Source organism: Drosophila subobscura, chromosome J, assembly GCF_008121235.1.
Source record: "Drosophila subobscura isolate 14011-0131.10 chromosome J, UCBerk_Dsub_1.0, whole genome shotgun sequence".
NCBI lineage: Eukaryota > Metazoa > Arthropoda > Insecta > Diptera > Drosophilidae > Drosophila > Drosophila subobscura.
Genome location: NC_048532.1, coordinates 5,691,048 through 5,710,651, shown reverse-complemented (window position 1 = coordinate 5,710,651; position 19,604 = coordinate 5,691,048). Strand labels below are relative to the sequence as shown.

General features: G+C 41.9%; 1 protein-coding gene across 1 annotated transcript; it reads right to left on the bottom strand.

Moving 5' to 3' along the window:
* Positions 1-12,478: 12,478 nt before the first annotated feature.
* Positions 12,479-17,849, bottom strand: LOC117894834 (organic solute transporter alpha-like protein). The gene is made up of 4 exons (XM_034802082.1): positions 17,750-17,849; positions 13,546-13,920; positions 12,747-13,481; positions 12,479-12,681 (listed from the first exon to the last, which is right to left on the bottom strand). The coding sequence occupies exons 2-4, from the start codon at positions 13,676-13,678 to the stop codon at positions 12,554-12,556; spliced, it is 996 nt and encodes a 331-aa protein (XP_034657973.1). The 5' UTR covers positions 13,679-13,920; positions 17,750-17,849; the 3' UTR covers positions 12,479-12,553.
* Between the last annotated feature and the right edge of the window lie 1,755 nt (positions 17,850-19,604).

The following is a 19,604-nucleotide window of genomic DNA, read 5'->3' as shown; positions in this document are numbered from 1 at the left end:
GCAAAAAAAGAGGACGTGCTTGCACTTGATTTTTATTAATGACGACCATTTAAATGGAAATTATTAGTGTCATTTTGTAGCCAGAGTAACGAAAAACAAAAAAAAAAATAATAAAGAAATAAAGTAACAAGAAATGGCGAAATTCTCATAAAATGTCATTTGGGCAATGGAGCAGAGGGGAAAGATGGGCACGAGAATTCGCTCAAGAAATGAACCATGGCAACCATGTCGCATGCCCCATGTCTCCCATGTTCCCCATGTGGCATGTGACCTTGACTAAGTTTCCTGCTGGGATCCTTCTGGGCCTCCGTGTTTGTCCTTTTTTGTTTTTGTATTGTTTTTGTGTATTCTCCCGGGAGCAGGGCCAAGGCGTCGGGCGACCATAATGTTTGCATAATTTACTTGCGGTCTGCGTTTAAAGGTTTTCAAATTACTTTTTAATTTGGTCTTTCCGTCTTGAGTTACGCGCGAACAAAACGGCGTTGGAATTGGCAAACAACAAAACAATTCAAATAAATATGCAAATTTGTTCGTCTTCATCGAAAAATGGTTACGGAAATGAAACTCTGGAAAACCTTCGACCATATGGGAGCAAAGTAGAGCAGAGCAGATACACCTTTTTGTTTGCTATTTCTTTCGGTTTCTGATATTATTTTCGATTTGGAGTGGCTTTGGGAATCAATTTCTTGCGTGTTTCTGAGAATGAAATTAAGTGGGATTACCTTTGCCATGGTTTTACTTTCACTGGAAATATAAGCAGCAGGTAAATAAGGTCTTGCGGAATATAATTTTCCCTGGAACTCTGCCCCACAATTTAATGGTAATTTAAGGTCAGAAATAACATCCTCCATTGACAGGGGAGGTCAGGCAGGGGCTGGGACTGGGCTCCTTCATTGATTGCCAGTTTCAGTTCGACACAAAATACATATTTTCACAGCCAAAGAACGGCGTGGTGTGGAAAGGCAACAAAGGTTTCTGGCCGCGTTAAATATTGCACAAAGAAAAATTATTAATTATGCATGTAAAAGAATGGGTTATGGGATGCCTGCAACTGCCTGTTTCGTGGCAGATAAAAAGTGCAGCAGGAAAGGGTTAAAAGAGCGCAGCTCATCAAAAGCCGAGAAACTTTTTGTTTTCAACTGCAACGAATGTTTAGTCGCATTCTCGTATTTGTGTTGCACCAAAAACTTTGTCACTAAGGTGGCACTTGCTATCTGTGTCTACCGCAGTGCCAGCTCTCTAGTCTTCCCTTAATGCTGCTGCTTTCCTGTTCCCTTCCACTCTCCACCCCCGAATTGACAACAATGATAAGCTCCTCACTCACAGGGAAGCTGCTCGGTGCTCAGTCGTGATGTCGACTCTCGACAGGGGCTCATTTGTAATTCCACTCTGCCGGGACATTGATGGCAGAGTGGCAGCAATGCACTTGGCATTTGGATTGCATCCTTGCATCCTTCTTATTGGTTAGCACGTCCCATGTGGCCTCCTCTCTCCCCCCCTTCTCTACGTAATGGCTGTGACCCAGCTCTGGCTCTCTGGGTCTGTCTCTGTTTCAATATTGATGCATTGGATGGCTGCTTAGCATGTGGCTGGCCCTCCTGATGCGCACCTCCCTGCACTCGGGGCTCACCTTGTGGTCGTGTCAATTTGGAGCCATTACTTTGGCTGCCGTTTTGGCATAAATTAATTGCACTTCAGGTCGCATACACAGTACGTAGTACAAGTGATATATGCGACATATAGTTAAGGCCTCATTGCCACGTAATTAAAATGTTATACAGCAGTAAATCAAACTGATGTCCCGAATGAATGTGAATGTGTGGGCTGGCTCTGTGGGGCATGTGCGTGAAAGGTAATTCATTTGACATTAATGGCTGAAATTTCGGATTGATTAATGCTCAAAGCGAAAGAGTTCAGGTCTAAGCATTAGCAACTAGGACTTTTAGCAACATAATTTGCCTGACCACAAACCACTTTATACTGCCTACTTATTGGGGCACAGCTGGCACTTGAAGACAGCATCCATCCCATTTGTGGATGCCACATGTCAAATGAATAACCAAACAGCTTAACAAATAAATAAATAAGAAAACAAACTAGCATTGAAAGGCAGAAACCCTTAAAATATAGCGAGTTTCCCAGCTGAAAAGCTGAAAAGCAAATAAAAACTGAAAGCTGAAAGCTAAAAATCAAAAAGTGAAAAGTTGTAAACAAAATGCGTTGTATTAACGCCTCAACCTCCACCTCTTTCCACCCAGACACACACGTCCCACATCGATGGGGAGGATTGTAGGGAGCAGCTTCCTTTTTTCCTGCCTTCTGATCTTAGCAGCAAACGAAGCTGAAGCTCAGCAGCAGGAGGGGAGTGGGAAAGTATACCCCAAAATTTATGTGCAATCAGCCCGACACGTAGCGCGTGATACGTGCGTATGTTCTTGGACACGCCCATACCGCCCTGTTCTGTTCTGTTCGACATTGACACCCAAAAAAGAAACGGCCAAAAGCAAATGCCACTAAAACCGACCAAAAACCCAACAAAAATATCCCAAAAACAACAACGAAAAAGGAGCAGGAGAACGCACTGACCTTTAGGGCTAAGATGATGGGCGGTGGAATGGGCGGACGCTAAAGGGGAATGATTTTATGTACAAGTGTATGTGTGTGTATCTGTGTGGGGCATTGCCATTCCATTCGTCATTTGTTTGCCTTTGTATTTTGGCCAACGCACATTACACTGACCAACAAGATTATGGGCTTTTGACAGCAGAGAAAAATAATAATAATAAAATAAAATAATAACCTTACTTATAATTTTCTTATCCCAAAAACTCTCTCCTTTGTTTTTCTATTATTCCATTTTAAGTTCCTTAATTTCCATACCCTGTACTTCAGTGTCACTTGGCGGCGCCTTTTTGTTTAGACCATGTAAACTTTTCTTTATGCACTGTTGTTGTTGCTGCTGTTGTGGCGGGCACTCCACATATCCCCCGATAAGTTGTTTGCTAATGTGCTCGCTGCGAGTACGAGTACGAGTATTCATGGATATGACAGCAGGGTCTCCTGTCCGCCTCCACCTCAATCGTTTACATTATATCGTTGTCCATTGCGCTGTGCAATTAGGCATGTTTAAAGCCGCCCCCCACAAATGCAAAGCATACGCACAATGTGGCCGCCCTGCTCTGATATTCTGTATATGGCAATTACATAGCCGCAAGCTGACGCGCCCTGCGTCCACAATTCGCAGTCAATTATGCAAAATAAGCAGCACATCATCCCATAAACACAACCCGAACTACGTCTATCCCTTTCTGAAATTGGTTTCTGCCCCAAAATGCATTTGCAAAAGCAGCTTAGACTGTGGTACATTTACGCAGATTAATAATATCGTCTGCTCAGGCAGCTACGCGGAATTCACCACAAACTTGGCAATGGACTAAGCTTTGAAATTCATGGGAAAATCAACATATATTTTAAGGGAATTTCTGGCTTCCCTCCATTAGGTTCCCTGGGGCAGATCCGAACCTTCCCGCTGGGAATGCAAGTTATATTCGGTGCAAACAATGCGTACAATGGGGCCCTCGACTCCCGCTTCGTCTCACCTTTGCATAAACAAAAAGAGGGGCAGCACATCTATGAATTTTACATTAGAGGCGGCAGCAGCAGCAACAGCAGGAATGTCTGCCTGCCAGGAGAGGCAGAGAGCGCAAGGACATTCTCCTCATGCGTGAGCGTGTGCAAACATTTTACTATTTGAAAATTAAATGGATTTCTATTTGACCTGGCTGCCAGGCAGACCAGACCCGTGCCAGCACTCTCAACCACTCTCGGAGCCACTATCCAACCTCTCACCCACTGGCAAGTGTATAAAAGTGCGTTTAAGTGTAGATGACGACTGGGAGGCTCCGGCACCGGCACCAGCAGTCCTCTCATTCGGGTTTTTCGAGTGGCCAGCATGCCACATGTTCAACTCGGAACCGAACCCCGCCCGTGTCCCCACTACTTGCCAATCTCAATCCCCTTGGCCACGTCAGCAACAGAGCAGCTGCCTCAGGGGTTGCGTTAGGTTGGGTTGGGTTGGGTTGCTGCGAATTCTTGAGTGTTCGTAATGATTGTGGCAAGCAAAACTAAACTAAACTCGACTCTGTCTCTAGCTCGACTCGCAGCCAGTTGTCAGTGTCATCATTGGGTTGCCTCCCCACTCCACTCCACTCCACTCCACTCGACTCCACTCCCCTCCCCTGCTCACCACTCCACTACTTTCCACCAGGCAGTGTCATCATTTTGAAGCACCGCCCTGGGAAAATAGTGTTAATGATGCTGATCTCTGGCAACCAACACGCGCCGCATCCTCGAGTGCTTTAATGACATCTCTGGCTTTTCCTGCTCTGCCCCTGCCTTTCTCCTTTGGTAGTTTTAAATTTTTACGGCCATGTTGCGCACTTCAACTGGCAATTGTGTCGTTGGTTTGCTGAAAGTTTTGTGGTCGCAAGGCTAAACCCTGTGGGTCTTCATCAGGCTGCGGCTTGCAAAATGGTTGAAGCTGTTAAGGGTTAAGGGACAGGGGCTACTTAAATTGACCAACAGCAGAGGGACAAGGCAACTAAATCTGTGTGCTTAAGCTGAACTCTTGAAGCTGATTAAATATAGTCTGCGAGTATCGTGGAGAATGTTTTCCTTTCGTGTCTTCTGGCCATATGTTTGCTTGGCCAGCAACCTCTGCCTCTGGCTGGGCATCGATTGCTTCATGGCCTCCTGCCCAGCCGATTCGTTACTCGTATATTGTAATAAATTGCTTTTGTGAAATTAAATTGATTAGCTTTGATCAGCTGCGCACCAGGAGGAATGACTCGGCGGCGAGTCCTCTCTGCTGTGGTCTCGACAAACACCTCCGACTGGCATGGCATAGCTGTGCCTGGGCCTCGCTCAATCTGTTTATTCATTCCAGTGTTTGCTTTGCCGGACTGTGTCCGACTCTCCGACTGCCGCCAGACCGTTGACTGATGGTTTATTACTCCCCTCACCCCTGCTCCCTCGTCTCGGCCTCGGCTCATTTGGCTAATAGTAAAAGTAATCACATAAGCGGAACCCATAGGGAATGGGGAAAGGGGAGCGCCCATGAACACGGTTCAAGTTTATGTATGCCCAAGAGTCCCGACATTAAGTGAATTGGCCTGGAATATATGGTTAAGGAAAGGCGCATTCTAATGAGATAATTTGCAAGAAAATCCCATATAAATAAGACTTATCACGATGTGTGGGAGACTAGACCGAAATAGTCGCAAATTAGTTATTTTTTATCTACAATTGAAGTAAGCAACTTTCATTCAATTATGTCCAAAAAATCCATATAAATTTCCCTAATTTAAACAACAAATTTCGAGATTTCGAACATTGCTTATTACAGCTACCACCCAAGTGTCCAACTTTTTTCCTTTCAACGTAAATGAGTGACGCAACCGCTAAAATCGGATATCCCATTGCCACCACATGAAGTGTAATAAATATTAATAGTTCTACCATAAAAAAAAAAACCATAATTCTAAAAAAATAAAATTTAAAGCCCTCAGTTTATCAAAATAAGTAAAAAGAACAATTTTGTCGGGTCGACTATCTTAAAGCTATTCTTAGAAAAATTATCATTCAAGTATTGAACAGTTTTCGAATCATACAAACGACCCCACTCTTATTTGCAATTGACTTGCAAGTCTTTCGGCAACAACATGGTGCTGAGCATTAAGTTCTCGTCTAGTGTCTGCCACATTCAGAACCGAACATCAGTGGTTCAAATGCTGTAAAGAGGGTAACCTATTTAGCGTGTCCAGCTCTAGATGAATTAACTTAGTGAATTATGGTAAATTCACGTTGGTCCAGCCTGTCCAAACATTCAGAAACAACCTCGGACTCAGGATCAAGTGCAAGAACTCAGTGATCGTCTCGTCGCCCTATGGTGATGTTCAGATCTCTATTTGTGAGTTGAACTTCTGCTTAGATGATCATGTGAGTGGAAAAGGAATAAGGACTTGGAAAAGCACTCTCCTCCTCTCTTTCACATTCAGGATTTGATAACCTTCTAGAAAATCTCATAAAGCAGCACATAAAAACAAAAATAATAGAAAAACTATGTAAAATGACTAAAAAAAACATTAAAGCAATTTTTTCTACTTTAAATTTCTGTAATATAATATTCTCGTACATTTTTCCGTATGCTTAGCTCAGAAGTCTTGAAAATTATAACCAGCCGTCTTCAAATTAAATACCCAATTGAAAATGGATGGAACGGAGAAAATAAATAGACAATAATTATAGAAAAAAAATATATATAAATATAGAAATAATATAATCAAAAAATCAAGAAATAAAAAAGAAAACATAACATAAGACTCACCCATTAGTATTCAAAGCTCCTCTGGAAATCGGTCTTAGTTTCTGATTTTCTTACATTTCCACATCTCACTGATGGGGAACTACTTGCCGATGCTTCCGTGTCTAGTTCTAAAATTTGTCTGTTTTTATTTCTTTTCACGCGCACTTTCACTCACTTTTGCCGAACCGCCTGGCTCTTTTTGCAGTCATTATGACCATCCGCACTACCACTTGCACTTAACACTGAGTGAGATTATCTTTTCCGCTCTTTCTTTAGTCTTAGGGCACATTAAACCTTTTGTGCACTTTAGTAACTCACTCTAACACTACACTCACTTTTTACTCACTTTTGCCGCATTTGCTGTCTCGTCATAATGACCATGCTCTAACACTTGCACTCACTCTCACAGAAAAGAAACATATTCAAACTCGGTTCATCACAGCATGCCACGGTGCCGTTGTTTTTATCTAGAAACGTGCAAAAAGGGAAACGTGCGTGAGAAGCAGCGCTAAAACGGCGACGCAATTGCTTATTTTTCGTGGCTACTTTCACATAGAAAAAACATTGTTTTCATACATGCTGCGTATTGTTCCTAATCCTTTGGCTCTTCACACACATTGGCTTTCATATTTCTCCCCTTTCCACAACTTGTTACCACTTTACCAACTTATTCCGTCAGATACATATGTTTGCTAAACACTTATCACGCGGGTGTTTACACAAGAGAGAATTATTCAGAGAATTTTCAATATCTTTTCAACACCTTTAGGTCCACGATACGAAAACACATGCGCCGGCGCCGGCGCTTGGGATTTTATGTATTATGAATGAACGTAATAAGCTGTGCATATGGAAGCACGCGCAACTCGCGACAGCCGATTCAATGGACTGTTTTAAATGAGCGGCGGGTGGGAAGTGAGAGGAGTGTATGCGTATGCAGCTCAAATCGGCTTTCGTTTTTGCTTGTCTCTGCTCTCCCAAGCTATTACTGCAAGCTGAGAGCGCAGCAGCGCTGCCGGCTCAACACTTCTTCGTCTACCTGCACAGAACGAAAGCGAAAGTGAGTGGGTGGGGGTGGGTGATATCACGAAAGATGTTGGTGAGAGAGGTGCAGCAGAGATGATCGGGCTCGGCAATCAGCATTCGGCAATTCTCTTCGTGTTCCTCTCCCACTACCAAGAACGAAAGCGTAATTGCGTGGCCCAGCGAGAGCATATGTACATATGTACATATGTATGTATGTAAATGTATATACATATCTCAGAATCGTTTTCGTGTGCTGTTAGCACGCTGCTAACTTTACATGCTTTCGTCACGACACCAGAGAACGAAAGCGAAAGTGTGTGGCCAAGCCTAGCTGTGCAGATTACTTATGTGCATTCATATCTGTGCAGTTAATGAAGGTCAGTAATCTTCTCACTCTCATTTTCATTCGCTGTTAGCGCGCTGCCAGCCGAGGCTTTGCCATTTTAACGATACTGAAGATGTTATTCAAACCCTGTTCGCTCGCTGATAAATCTGTATAGAATTGTATCGAATGTTTGTGTATGTACATATGTACTATGTATGTACATACATACATTTTTAAAGAAATACTTTTAATTAAACCCACTCTTTTGTCGCTGTTTTTAATTGGAACATCTTTAATTACAGTTACCACAATTCTGCGAGGAAGAACTTTCTTTGCCAAGTGTCCACTTATTTTAGCCAATTAAATCCAAAAACTTATTAGCAGCAAAGTTTCCTTGAAACGTAATTGCAAACTACTTAATCATTTATCCAATCACAGTGCCCCAGTCGCGCCCAGTGCCACGAGCTCGATTCAATTAAACCACTTCCAGCTGATGCCAGTGACTTTGTGCCCCACTTTAATGGAACAGAGCCGCCAGCAGAGCTTTGTCCTGGCAGTGTCCGTATCGTAGGTATCGTGTCCATCCAGCTCGGCTGGGGACCATTTGACAAGCGTGTCGTGTTACCAGCGCCTTATGCACGTCTCTCAGTGCTGCATTAGCCGGGGCTTTAGTTGGGCCACTCACATGCGGCAGGGGCACAGGTACACTGCCACATGTGGAGGAGATGGAGAAAGTTGCCACTGCCACTGCCAGGCCTTGTCACTTATGCAAAATCTCCTAATGGAGGCATGCGGAGGTGCAAGAAAAACAGAATACAAAAAAGGAAAAAAGGGAAAAATGAGAGCAGGAAGCCAAGCAAGGATAGCAATGCAGCCTGGCCAAGGGATCTACTGGATGGCTGGATGACTGGGGATGGTGTTGCTGTTTCGGTATCCTCTGGTTCGTTTTTTTTCTTACCATTACATACAAATGCTCTTTAAGCGGATTCCGTAGCATTTTACTTGTTTGCCATTGTTAAACCGAGTGTTCAGCATACGTCCCCAAAGGACTCCTCCCCTCTTCCCACCTTGAACCAGCAGGATACTCAGTCGAGTTTTAGCTGGAGCTCTGCACTGTGTGCTTAAAGGCAGGCGACAAAAAATCTGATGAGTCTCTGGGGTAAATACCACTGTCCATACCCTATAAATGAGTAATGGGAAAACTCTGGGAAATTAAGCAACTCAAAAGACTTTCTGTCTTAAGTAATTAATTTTTGTATCCGGGAATATTTATTTTAATTTAAATTTGTTTTAATCCACTCAAAAAAAACTTCTTCCAACCATGTCTTTCTCTGCCACCTCCAATTTATAGGGCATATGCTTAGTCAGTCACATAAAAATAAAAACTTTCCTCCACTTTGATAAGAAAACCAAAATCCTCACAGCCGAAAATGCTTAGGAACATTTTTCTTTTTGGTTTTTTAGCTTAAAAAAATCATAAAAAAAAAAAAAAAACGCCTAAAAAAAATGAAAAACAGAGAAAGCGACGACAGAAGAGAAACCCTTCTAATTATGCCAGAACATGCGCAAATATTTTTCTTATGGCTGCTCGCCGCTCAGCTGGGGCAGATTAATTAATTCAAGGCACCAACCCGCAACCAGCACGCGGCTCAGGAACTCAAGAGTGTGTGGGCTGGCCTGCCCAGGAACTTGGACTTGGGGCCGGAAAAAGTCAACGATGAGTTGCCAAAGTTTTTAATTAAATTATACAAAGTATATTTGGCCAATTTCATAAGAAGCAAATATTAAGAATCAGTCAGACAAACAAAAAACTCTTCCAACAATAAAAAGGCAGCGGAAAAGGCTGTTGCGGGCATTTGAAAAAGGAAAATAAAAGTGATTTTAGCAGAAAATGAAACCTAAAATGGAACCCTTACACTGAATAAACTGATCAACCAATAAACGGAAAAATTGTATGCAAAAAAAAAAAAGGAAAGGAAAAGAGTTTCGCTTATTTCACTACCCGACACGATTTTCTCTCAAAGAACCAAACCAACTCTTTCTGAAAGACATGGGGCTTAGAAATTGTCTGCTCCACTTCAACTCTTTGCTAAAAGTGAATTACTCTACCAATTTAATTGCATTTAATAGCCACCTAAAAAGGTGCTTGAAAATCACGTAAAAACACCCCACGATCCAGCCATGCGGGTGTCAGAATTCAGGCAACGGCCACCAACCACTGAAATCAATCAAGCAGAAGTCGCAGACGTTTGCCAATTTTACGAGGCATCACAAAAAACAACGGCACAAATAAGGAAGAAAAAAAAAAGAAAGAAATGTCATAAAACTTATTTACTTAGCACCAGCAAAAAGACCGTAGCCTGCAGCCTATAGCCAGGAGGAGTCGGGGGCTTTTCTTAGACTTAAACAAAAGGCCTGACATAAATAAAGCAGCATAAAAAATAAGCAGCAGAACAAAGGCAGAAAAGCCACCGAAAAGCAAAGTCAAGTCAACGAAAAATTGGGGGCTGTCAATAATCATAAAATGTCGGAGAGAAGCGAAGAAAGTGCAAAGAAAAACGGAAGAGGGGGGCAGAAAGAGAGAATGTAGGCGTAGGAGATGAACAGCCGTAGGAATTTGTTAAATTGCCTGTGAATGACAAATATTGTGCTATAATTTCTATTACGAAAATTAAGCAACCGGCAGCACATAATTGCGTATGCGCATTATTTAATTTCTCTAAGTGTTGTTAGCCATGAAATGCTAGCACCCGGATTTCAGCCATCTTAAAGAGAGATTGTAAAAAATTCATAAGTACAAGTTAAAGGCCTGTGAATGGTGCGTCTAATGGACAGTGACATAAGACGTAGACTGACAGCCGAGCTGGGGTAGCTCAGACAGCCAAGCCATCTCTGTCCCATCTGTCCCTATTCCTGCCTCTCTAAGTCCCTGGCTGTAGTGGCAGGCTGAGGGCCTAACGTGTTTGGACATGGCCAAGATGCGTAGACAACGGAAGACAGGCACAGGAGCCATGTCAAGTAGGGGGCTGGCGGTTGGCAACATAAAAATGGTTTCTTTAATTTTATATCTCGAACAATGGCACTCCCGAAAGCTTTATGAATTTTGTATTTAGCCAGAAAGCAGTCTACATGAATCCCAAGATGACATGTTTAACCAAAAAGCAATGCTTAAAATGTTTGCCTATCTTTTTGTACCGGAAAGCTCTCAATTGATTTTTCATCGGTTGTTCCCCAAACTACAGTAAGTAATGGGCCAAAAATTTAACATTTTATACCATTTTTAATATTTAATATTGCTTCTCCTGCGGCTAAAGTGAGGAAAATGTCCATAAATGGTGGGCCGGGCAAGCAATTTGCAATTTCTGCGTCGAATTTTAATTAAATCTTCGTCCCATCACATATGCGGCAGTCGTATATGTACGTATCCGTATCCTTTGCAGGATAAAAACAAGAGGAAAAATCAAAAACCCTTACCCAAGCTCCGCACTGACAGTGGCTCATCAAAATGAGCAAGCGGATACTTAATCTGATTTACTTGGCTCTGGCGAAGGCACAGAGCCAGCTGGATGGCTGCGATGGCTGGCACGGGAGGGAAGCCCTGGCCAAGTGCGGGTAAACAAGCTTCTTCATAAAAAGCGACATCTCGACCAGTCGAGGGCGGGGAGGGAGCACAAGTTGGAGCTGTGGCTGCCACAGGCTGGCTGGCTGGCTGACTGGCTGCCCTGCCTCTTCTCCATACTCTTAGCTGCCACTGCTATGCCGCGCTCTGTGGCGTTGTGTACACCAGAAAAGAGCGATAAGATAACCGTGCCCAGCGACGACCGACCGTGGCACTTGACTGTTTCTAGTACCCCCCACACACCCACCGACCAGAACCTGTTTTCGTCGTCCTTCTTACCAGACATCCTGCTTATGCTCTTTGTGTGAGCGGGGTATAGCAGAATGTTTGTAAGGTTTGTTTGTGATTTATCAGCTTTTTCTCCATTTCTCTGCAAGCATTTCCTTGCGTCTGTACAGGAAAATCCGTCCATCCATTACAAATAAATATGTAAAGACTATTTGAAGAGTATCCCTGCATTCGCTTTATGCTGCTGACTGTTTTTTTTTCTACTATATTTGATTTTCATTTGCCCAACGGCCTTCGCTCTGACTCTTGCTTCTGCTCTGCTTTTCGTAGAGCTGCCTGCCAGCATCTTTAGTGTGATTTATTTTGGCAGAGCACAATGTACTTTCTTTTGAAATAAATCATAAATTTCAACGCACTGCTCCGGCTGTACGCAATGTTCTCCTCCCACGATGCGTCCGCGACTAAGGATTTTCCAAGCCAAGATGTGTTGTGGTATGGTGTGGTGTCTGGCCTATGGCCGAGCGAGCTGCGACAGCAATTGAGTTATCCGCAAAAGGCTATCTAAACAGCAAAAGGAAGATGTATATGTATACAGATATTTCATCATATTATATTTATTGTATTTTTTATGGCACTTACTTGAGGGTTGCCCCTGCAGCATTTTGTTTGTCGCTCGAAAAATGTAAAACGGATCTCTGGACACACAAGCTCTGCCGCAGGGAGAATTATGAGCTAAATGCGACACGCATGACACGAACGGGAGGAAGGGGGCAGTGGTTGAGCTTGGGTTGGGACAATGAGTACAAGTAGAGCAGCCTGAGGGCAGCCTCAATCCTAGAACAAACACATGATTTGTGGCTACAGATTTAGTTCATTTTGTTTTGGATTTACACTTGGCTAGAAAAGATTTTCCGACTACATTTAACTATATTTTCTTTATTGAAATTATCACAATTTGTTGCTACCAACTGTTGTTTGACCCCCAAGCATCTCAAATGCGAGTGATTTCCTTGTCCTTGTTGACCTCATCGATCTGCACTTGAATGGGTGTACGATAGGCGCTCTGCACCATCATGGAGACCAAAACCATTTCCACCAGTATCAAGATATTGATGATGGCTGCAAGTAAGAACAAAAAAATTAAAATTGTATCCGAAACTAAAGTTCCGAAAAGCCACACCCACTTTGCTTGTAGACAGTGTGATTAATGGGATACTCTCCGCCCATTTTGATGCCATCAAGCTGATCGTAGAGCACCAGATATTGCAGCTTGCAGAGCATCACGACCAGCTGAAGGCAGAACATCTTCTTCCGCAGCTGATAGTCGCCGCGCAGCTTCGTTATCATACGCACCGTGATCTGCAGAGACCACGCGCCCAGCACAATCGAGCTGACGATGAAGGGTATGAAGAAGTACATCACTTGATGGTAGAGCTGAATGTCCCGATAGTACAGGATGTTCATCACCAGCATAATGGAGCCCTGCCAGAAGGGCATCTGCCAGACCATGTAGCGTGAGATGCACAGCTTGGCCTTTGTGGGCACCACCAGTGGCAGGCAGAGGCACCAGCAGCAGCAGGGCGGTGTGCTCAGCTGCACCGCCTCACCGCCCGACTCCTTCACATAGTTCTGCTCGGAGTCGACGTAGCGGAAGAGCAGTGTGCGGAATATGGGACCGCCCACCATGAACATCACATGCATCACCGTGTGGCACATAAACCAGGAGTACGGCACCAGTATGGTAACAAGTGCGGCCACCGAGATAATCGGATAGAGGCTCACCATCAGTATGGAGGGTGTACGCAGTGGCTTGTTCAGGTGGCGCCTCAACCGCGACACTGTGGTCGAGTAGATGCATATATTGAGGATGGTCAGCAGGCTGGCAATGAAGATGGCCAAGCTAAGGAAGGCAGTCATATCTGGCAGGAAAATAATGTTAGTGGTTTTGCCTCTTTAATGGTAGCTTTCCATCTCAATACTCACTCCCATAATACTCCTCCACTGTGGGATGTGTGCGAAGACTCAGGGCAGAACTATTTTTCTCAATTTGCAGCTCAGCCTGCGGTGCCTCCTCCGTTTGCTCCTCCATCGCCACCCACTCATCGCTGGCATTCATTTTGTACTTGTTTTTTAGAGGGATTTAAGATGATAAATTCACTCTCTCTCTCTCTCTCTGCTGTTGGCAAGTTGTGTGCAATACTTCCTGGGTGTCTTCTCTCTGGCTCTGCCTGCTTACACTTCACATCGTTGCCATTGTTCGCACATTTGCCAAACAGTTAACAGACTTTACTTTTATTAGCACTCTCGTAAATGTATCTTTAAAGTTGCCCCAATCTGTTAGATGGGATGAATGCTGTGCTGGAAATAGAGACAGATGGGTAAAGGATAGTCGTAAATATTACTTTCCACAAAGCCCTGGGGGGGAGGTGTCAGATGTGTGCAATACTCGTAAATATTTCTCTCGGTTAGTTACTGATTTTTAAGTAGAAGAGCCAATGCACTCGACTACCTAATGGATGCTAAACAAACAGTCTAGACGAAGTGTTAATACCCTCAATCACGATCCCGGATAAACACAAAAAGAGGTCCCTACATATTAATTTCTTTGGGCAAGTGAAATTTGAATGACTCATCTACAGACGTTACTAATGTGTTGAGGGAACCCGAGAGCCGTTTGAGATTTAAATTGGTTGGCAGATGGATTGCTAATACCACAAACAATTTCTTCAACAATTGCCTACAACAAGCCAGCTTAAGACTGAAATTTAAACAAAAAATGCTAAGTCCTAAGGAACTTAACACAGAGCTGAACCAAAAACTTTGAAGTAGCTTAGCTGCCTCCCATGAGAATCGCGTAGAGCGGCGATGGACCAAGAGATCGAGATGAAAGTGAGCTGTGGGTGATCGTTCGAAAGAAAGGCGGAGTGTACGGCTACCGCTTACAGCTTCTTGGGTGTCAGGCGGTACCAGCCAAGCAGCCCACCACTTTACCGGATCTAACACTGAGCTCATTACGTATATTTTTGTGTTTAAGCGGTTAACAAATATTTAAATATGTTCACGTGACCAGTCAGACGATTGACCCAGAGACACAAATTAAAATACAAAACAAAAATTAAATGCCTGATTTTTCTTCTTTGAAGAGGCTTACACAATAATCGACAGTCATGTGTTCTGCTCTAATAACTCTTCACTCCACTTATCCACAAATATCTGTTATTAATCTGTAAAACATTCAACTGTATACTGTTCAATATAAACCCCATAATACGCTACTTAGACCAAGCGTAAGAGCGTTTCAAATTATGTAAAATGCAAATGCAAAACCAAAAATGAAACCCCAAAGTGGTGCAAAGCAGCCATAACAAGCCACAGGTGAAAAGCACGTGCCCGCAGAGCCCAAGGCAAGCGAAGAGAGAGAGTAAAAGAGTGGAGAGAGACAGACATGGAGGAAGAGAAAGAGCGCGATTGTTGGGCGCCCGAATAACTAAACCGGTTTCTGGCAGCATAGACGACCGACGACCGGCCATACTAAAAACAAAACAAAAACACAACTGAAATTATAGCTTGCCACACATTGCATTACTGCCATCAGTTATGTAATTCTCTTTGTTATTTTTACATTTTGAAACAGGTTTCGTACATCATTTTAAGTCCCCCCTTCAAGTACTAAGTACAAGACAATACTACTCGCATGTTGAAAGTACCTGTAAACGAGTGCTATAAACATGAGTCAACCATCACTTTGAATCTCCCAATCGCAACCACCAGCAGAGCAACAAGCAGCAACGACCTTCAGTGGCAGATCAGCAACGAAAACGTGTCAAAGTCCCCTTTAGGCTTGGCCTCAATCACAGACTCCAGTCTTCCAACGAACTGTGGAGATCTCGAAATGTGCCTTATCAGCCAGCAGCTCAAGCCAGCAGCCAGAGATCAAAATTCACCAACAGCCTCAATGATTTCATCAGTAAACGAAAGAAAGAGAATTCCTTTTTTTCACAATTAGTTTTCAAAAGATTTGCCATAAATAAATTTTCCAACAATTAGCACAGAACTCGCGGATTCATTTTTTTGGTTAGCACATTTGAAAGGTGCGTAAAATGAAGCGCGAAATATGTATCAGAGCAGCGTCATAAAGATTATATAGTATCTCATCTGCTCTCTGCTTATTTTTTAGTTCTGAATTTTTAACGGGTTGCAAATGGGCAGCGCACGCTATAAACAACAAAAACAAATAGCTAAATAATTAAAGCAAAATATTAAACGATTGTTTTAGAACGTGCCAAAATTTGGAGATGAAAATGTTACACCAAACCGCTTCTTACATTTCATTTATTATATAAACTCTTAGCTCGTACTCAATCGTTAAATTCTCGAAAATAGCTTTAAGGATTTTTAGCTTCTATTAGAGATTATAAACATTTAAATATACATTACTCTATTAAATTACTTACTCCATCCAAAACACAAACCTTACAAAAAATATGATATACCCCATTTCCCCACACCCTTTCTTGACACATCTTTAAAACTCCCACTAGCAAAACTTGTTGAAATGAAACGTAAACATTAGCGAAAAGTGAACAAAGTTTTTGCATTTTGCTATTGGCCATGGCTCAGTTTTTTTTTTGTGTTTTCTTTTTTGATGGGGAAACCATATTAAATGGGGAATTTCATGTCATTTTATCCGCTCTTTTCCGTTTGGTTACAGCTTCTTTCGGTGACATGCGGCAGCACATGCCCAGCAGCCAGCCAGCCAGCAGCCAGCGGTTGGCCGGCCCTGACTCTACCACCCAAATGCGTTTTCGTCTGCCAAGTTATTTCCGAGCTTTTTGTGGTTAACAAAAATTCAAATATCTCGGCGAGACGAAACCGAAAAATCGACCCACCGACACGACACGACCTTACGCAATGCAATCGAATTTAGCAAAAAAACAAAAAACCAAACCAAAAACCAAATATAAATGCGGGTTACAAATGCATAGCACTGCAGTGGCGGGAAATAATCAAAATCAGAACAGAAACCGCAAAATCTAATTTGTTTGCAGAACGAAAACAAAAGAGATAGGAAAATGGCAATAATCATGGCAATTCCATGTCTGTCACTTAATTATTTGCAAGAGAAAAACTATGGCAATTCATTAAACAAAGTGATAAGGCCAGTTAGCAGTTGCTCGAACATCCAATCGGAATTTTATCTAGATAAAAATGTAATTATGTCGCTTGTTCGCTGGCATGTTTCAAATATTTTTCACAGAATCAAAGAAAAAACAATCTGGCAAAATACTTCGTAAATTGTTGAGAGTGACACACACAGTACTCAAGTTCAAAGGTCATTTTGGGCTGTTTACCCTAGTCTTTTGCTTGTATTGTTATTAAACATGTCTGATGGCCATGGATAAACTGAATTTCTCGGCAGTAACTCAAATTTGTTGGTAATTAGTGATTGATTGAAGAGGCACCATAGAATTTCTGTAACTTGAGGAAGTTTTATTTTCTTGTCTTTTTTGTAAGATAAGAATACCGAAATTCTATGCTTAGATTTTTCATTCATTTACCACCAAAACAAATTGACTTTTTCTGCCTCATGCAGGCTTTTAATCAATACAAATATTTCAGCATTTTTCAATGCATTTGGATGCACTCAAAACTTGTTTTCCAATCAAATCTGTTTTGGGAAATGTTTTCTGCTTAATTTCCCGAAAGTCTTAACGTGGTTAACTCGACCATCAACTCGTTTTTTGAAGCCAATTTCTTCCTGTCTGGCCGACCTTGCCATTGCACTTTACGAGTATTGCACAGTTGATCAGAATTTCAATTGAAATGATATGCTGTCTTTTAATTAATTTTGATTGCCTTCACAAATTATCGGCATCAACGGCATAGAAACTATAATTTTTTATTTGTTTCTGTGTTACATGTCAATGTGGGAAATACACTTCATTAAGATTGACTGAATAATGCAACAAAACAAATACGAATCGATCACCAGCTATTGCAAACTGCACAAATAAATGGGTAGAAGGGAATCAATAAAAATCGAAAAGCATTAACCAAATGTCTACTTTGTGCAGGGTTTTATTCGTGCTCTTTGTTGAAATTTTGTATAATTTTTGGTATTTTTGCTCAAGCAGCTGTTGTTGTCTTGGCTCTTTCTCTCTTTCTTTTTTTGTTTGATCACACTCACTCGCTCTCTCTCTCTTTTTGTTTACCTCTGTTTGTTTTGTCTGTTTTTGTGTACTTTGTTGTGTACTTTGATGCCGCGCGTGTCTTGTTCGCTCGCGCGTTGTTCACCAACTGAAACTGAAATTCAAAATATTGCGCTGGCCAATGCCGATCACGAACGTGAATGCGCCCGTTCCCCAGACCACGAACTGTCTCTTAGTGTGCTTGTGTGTGTGTTGGCCAAAACAGAAAATAGCAGCAGCAATAGCAACAACAACACCAATTGCTGACGCTCGCTGCTGCTGCTGTGCGATGTGCTAATCGTCATTTGTCGATTTCAAACAACGTCTTGGGGCGAGAAAAGTTTTTCATTGAAGGCGGAAGTCGGCTATTTGTCGATCAAATGTGTTTACTTTGGCCCATTCCAGGTGACAGTTGAAAAATGTGGGCTTGTCCTGTCAGCCACCATGGAACAAGTAAAATTCTTACCACTTCCATCATTTATTAGTAGATAAAAAGGGTTGTCCGAGTATTCTAAGCACTTATCCCTGCACTATCAGCCACTGTGGGCACTTGGAAAAATTAACACTTTGCCTTTCCGGTCCAAGCAATCCCCCTGGGACACTGGCACACTTAGTTTAAGAGCCAATTTCTGTATAGAAAAGCCATCAGCTAAGCGGAGGTCCCGTCAGAAGGTATGGCATCCACAACAGAAACCAATTAACATGTCCAACAAGCGGACAGGTCACATTTCCAGGCGTGCGCCATGGCTCGTCTCTCCTCTGGTGCCGTCGCAGTTGGCATAATTTCTAATGGGGCATCAATCAACTCTTAATTTCGATTGCCCCCAAGAGAATAAGTTTGTGTGTGATTAAGCGTACGGCAACATCGAATTTCACCCATGCAATTTGTTATTCAAATCGGAGCGGAGCTCATTATAAAAATGTTATTATGCCGAGTGGACTGCCGACACGGACTTTCGATGGGGCATATCTCAAACAAATGTAAATCGGTGGCACATCCGCTCACTAATTTAATGAGCGGCTCCAGTGAACCTTTTTTTGCTATCTGCTCTGCTCTTCCCACTGTTTTATATGTTTTTTTTTCATAAACAATCCAAAATTAAATGCTAATTATCCAACCCAAAAAGTATGCAATAAATTATAACGCAAAATGGGGAAACATTTTTATTGCATAAACTGAGGCGGCGCCAATGAACGATGAGGCTGACCATAAAACAAAATTATGGTTGGGGACAGGCTCTGCTCTGAAATTCAACTTATAATTTTGCCAAATAAATCTAATTGTGTTAAGAGAGGGTCGGGTCCGAAATGATAAGGTCAATTACGAGAGAGCAAGCGAGTGGTACAGCCCAAGAAAAAGCATTGAGAAGCGAATACTTACACTTGGAAATAACTTTAAATAAATAAATAAGTAATGAACAGATATTTTATTTTTAATTTATTTAAATATAATTAGTCGAGTATGTACATACATTTGAATATTTATGTCATTAAATTTACACAGAGAGTGGAAATATTTAAAAATCACTTAAATTGCATATTAATATACAAATATTTGATATAATATCTTTTATATATTGAATTAAATGAATTATTTTTATAAATATAATATTATCCATTAAACATATTTCTTGCAGAATGTAATAAAATGTATTTATTTGTAATGGTTTTATATTTTGATAAAATATTTTCCGTTTTAAAACACTTTTAAATATATTTTCATGTTTAAATCAAAGTCAAGTCTATGAAGTTCCACTAAATAATTGATTTTAAAATAGCTTTGTTTATATTTACCATTCCACTTTTCTCTCAGTGCATACAAAAGAAAGACACTGTAATAAAGCGGACATCTTT

Bases quoted from the DNA above. Each gene is read 5' to 3' on its own strand.
- LOC117894834 (XM_034802082.1), bottom strand. From the start codon at position 13,678: ATGAATGCCAGCGATGAGTGGGTGGCGATGGAGGAGCAAACGGAGGAG. The intron at 13,482-13,545 runs GTGAGTATTGAG...TTTTCCTGCCAG, and splicing joins AGTGGAGGAGTATTATGGGA to ATATGACTGCCTTCCTTAGC. The intron at 12,682-12,746 runs GTGGGTGTGGCT...TCTTACTTGCAG, and splicing joins TCACACTGTCTACAAGCAAA to CCATCATCAATATCTTGATA.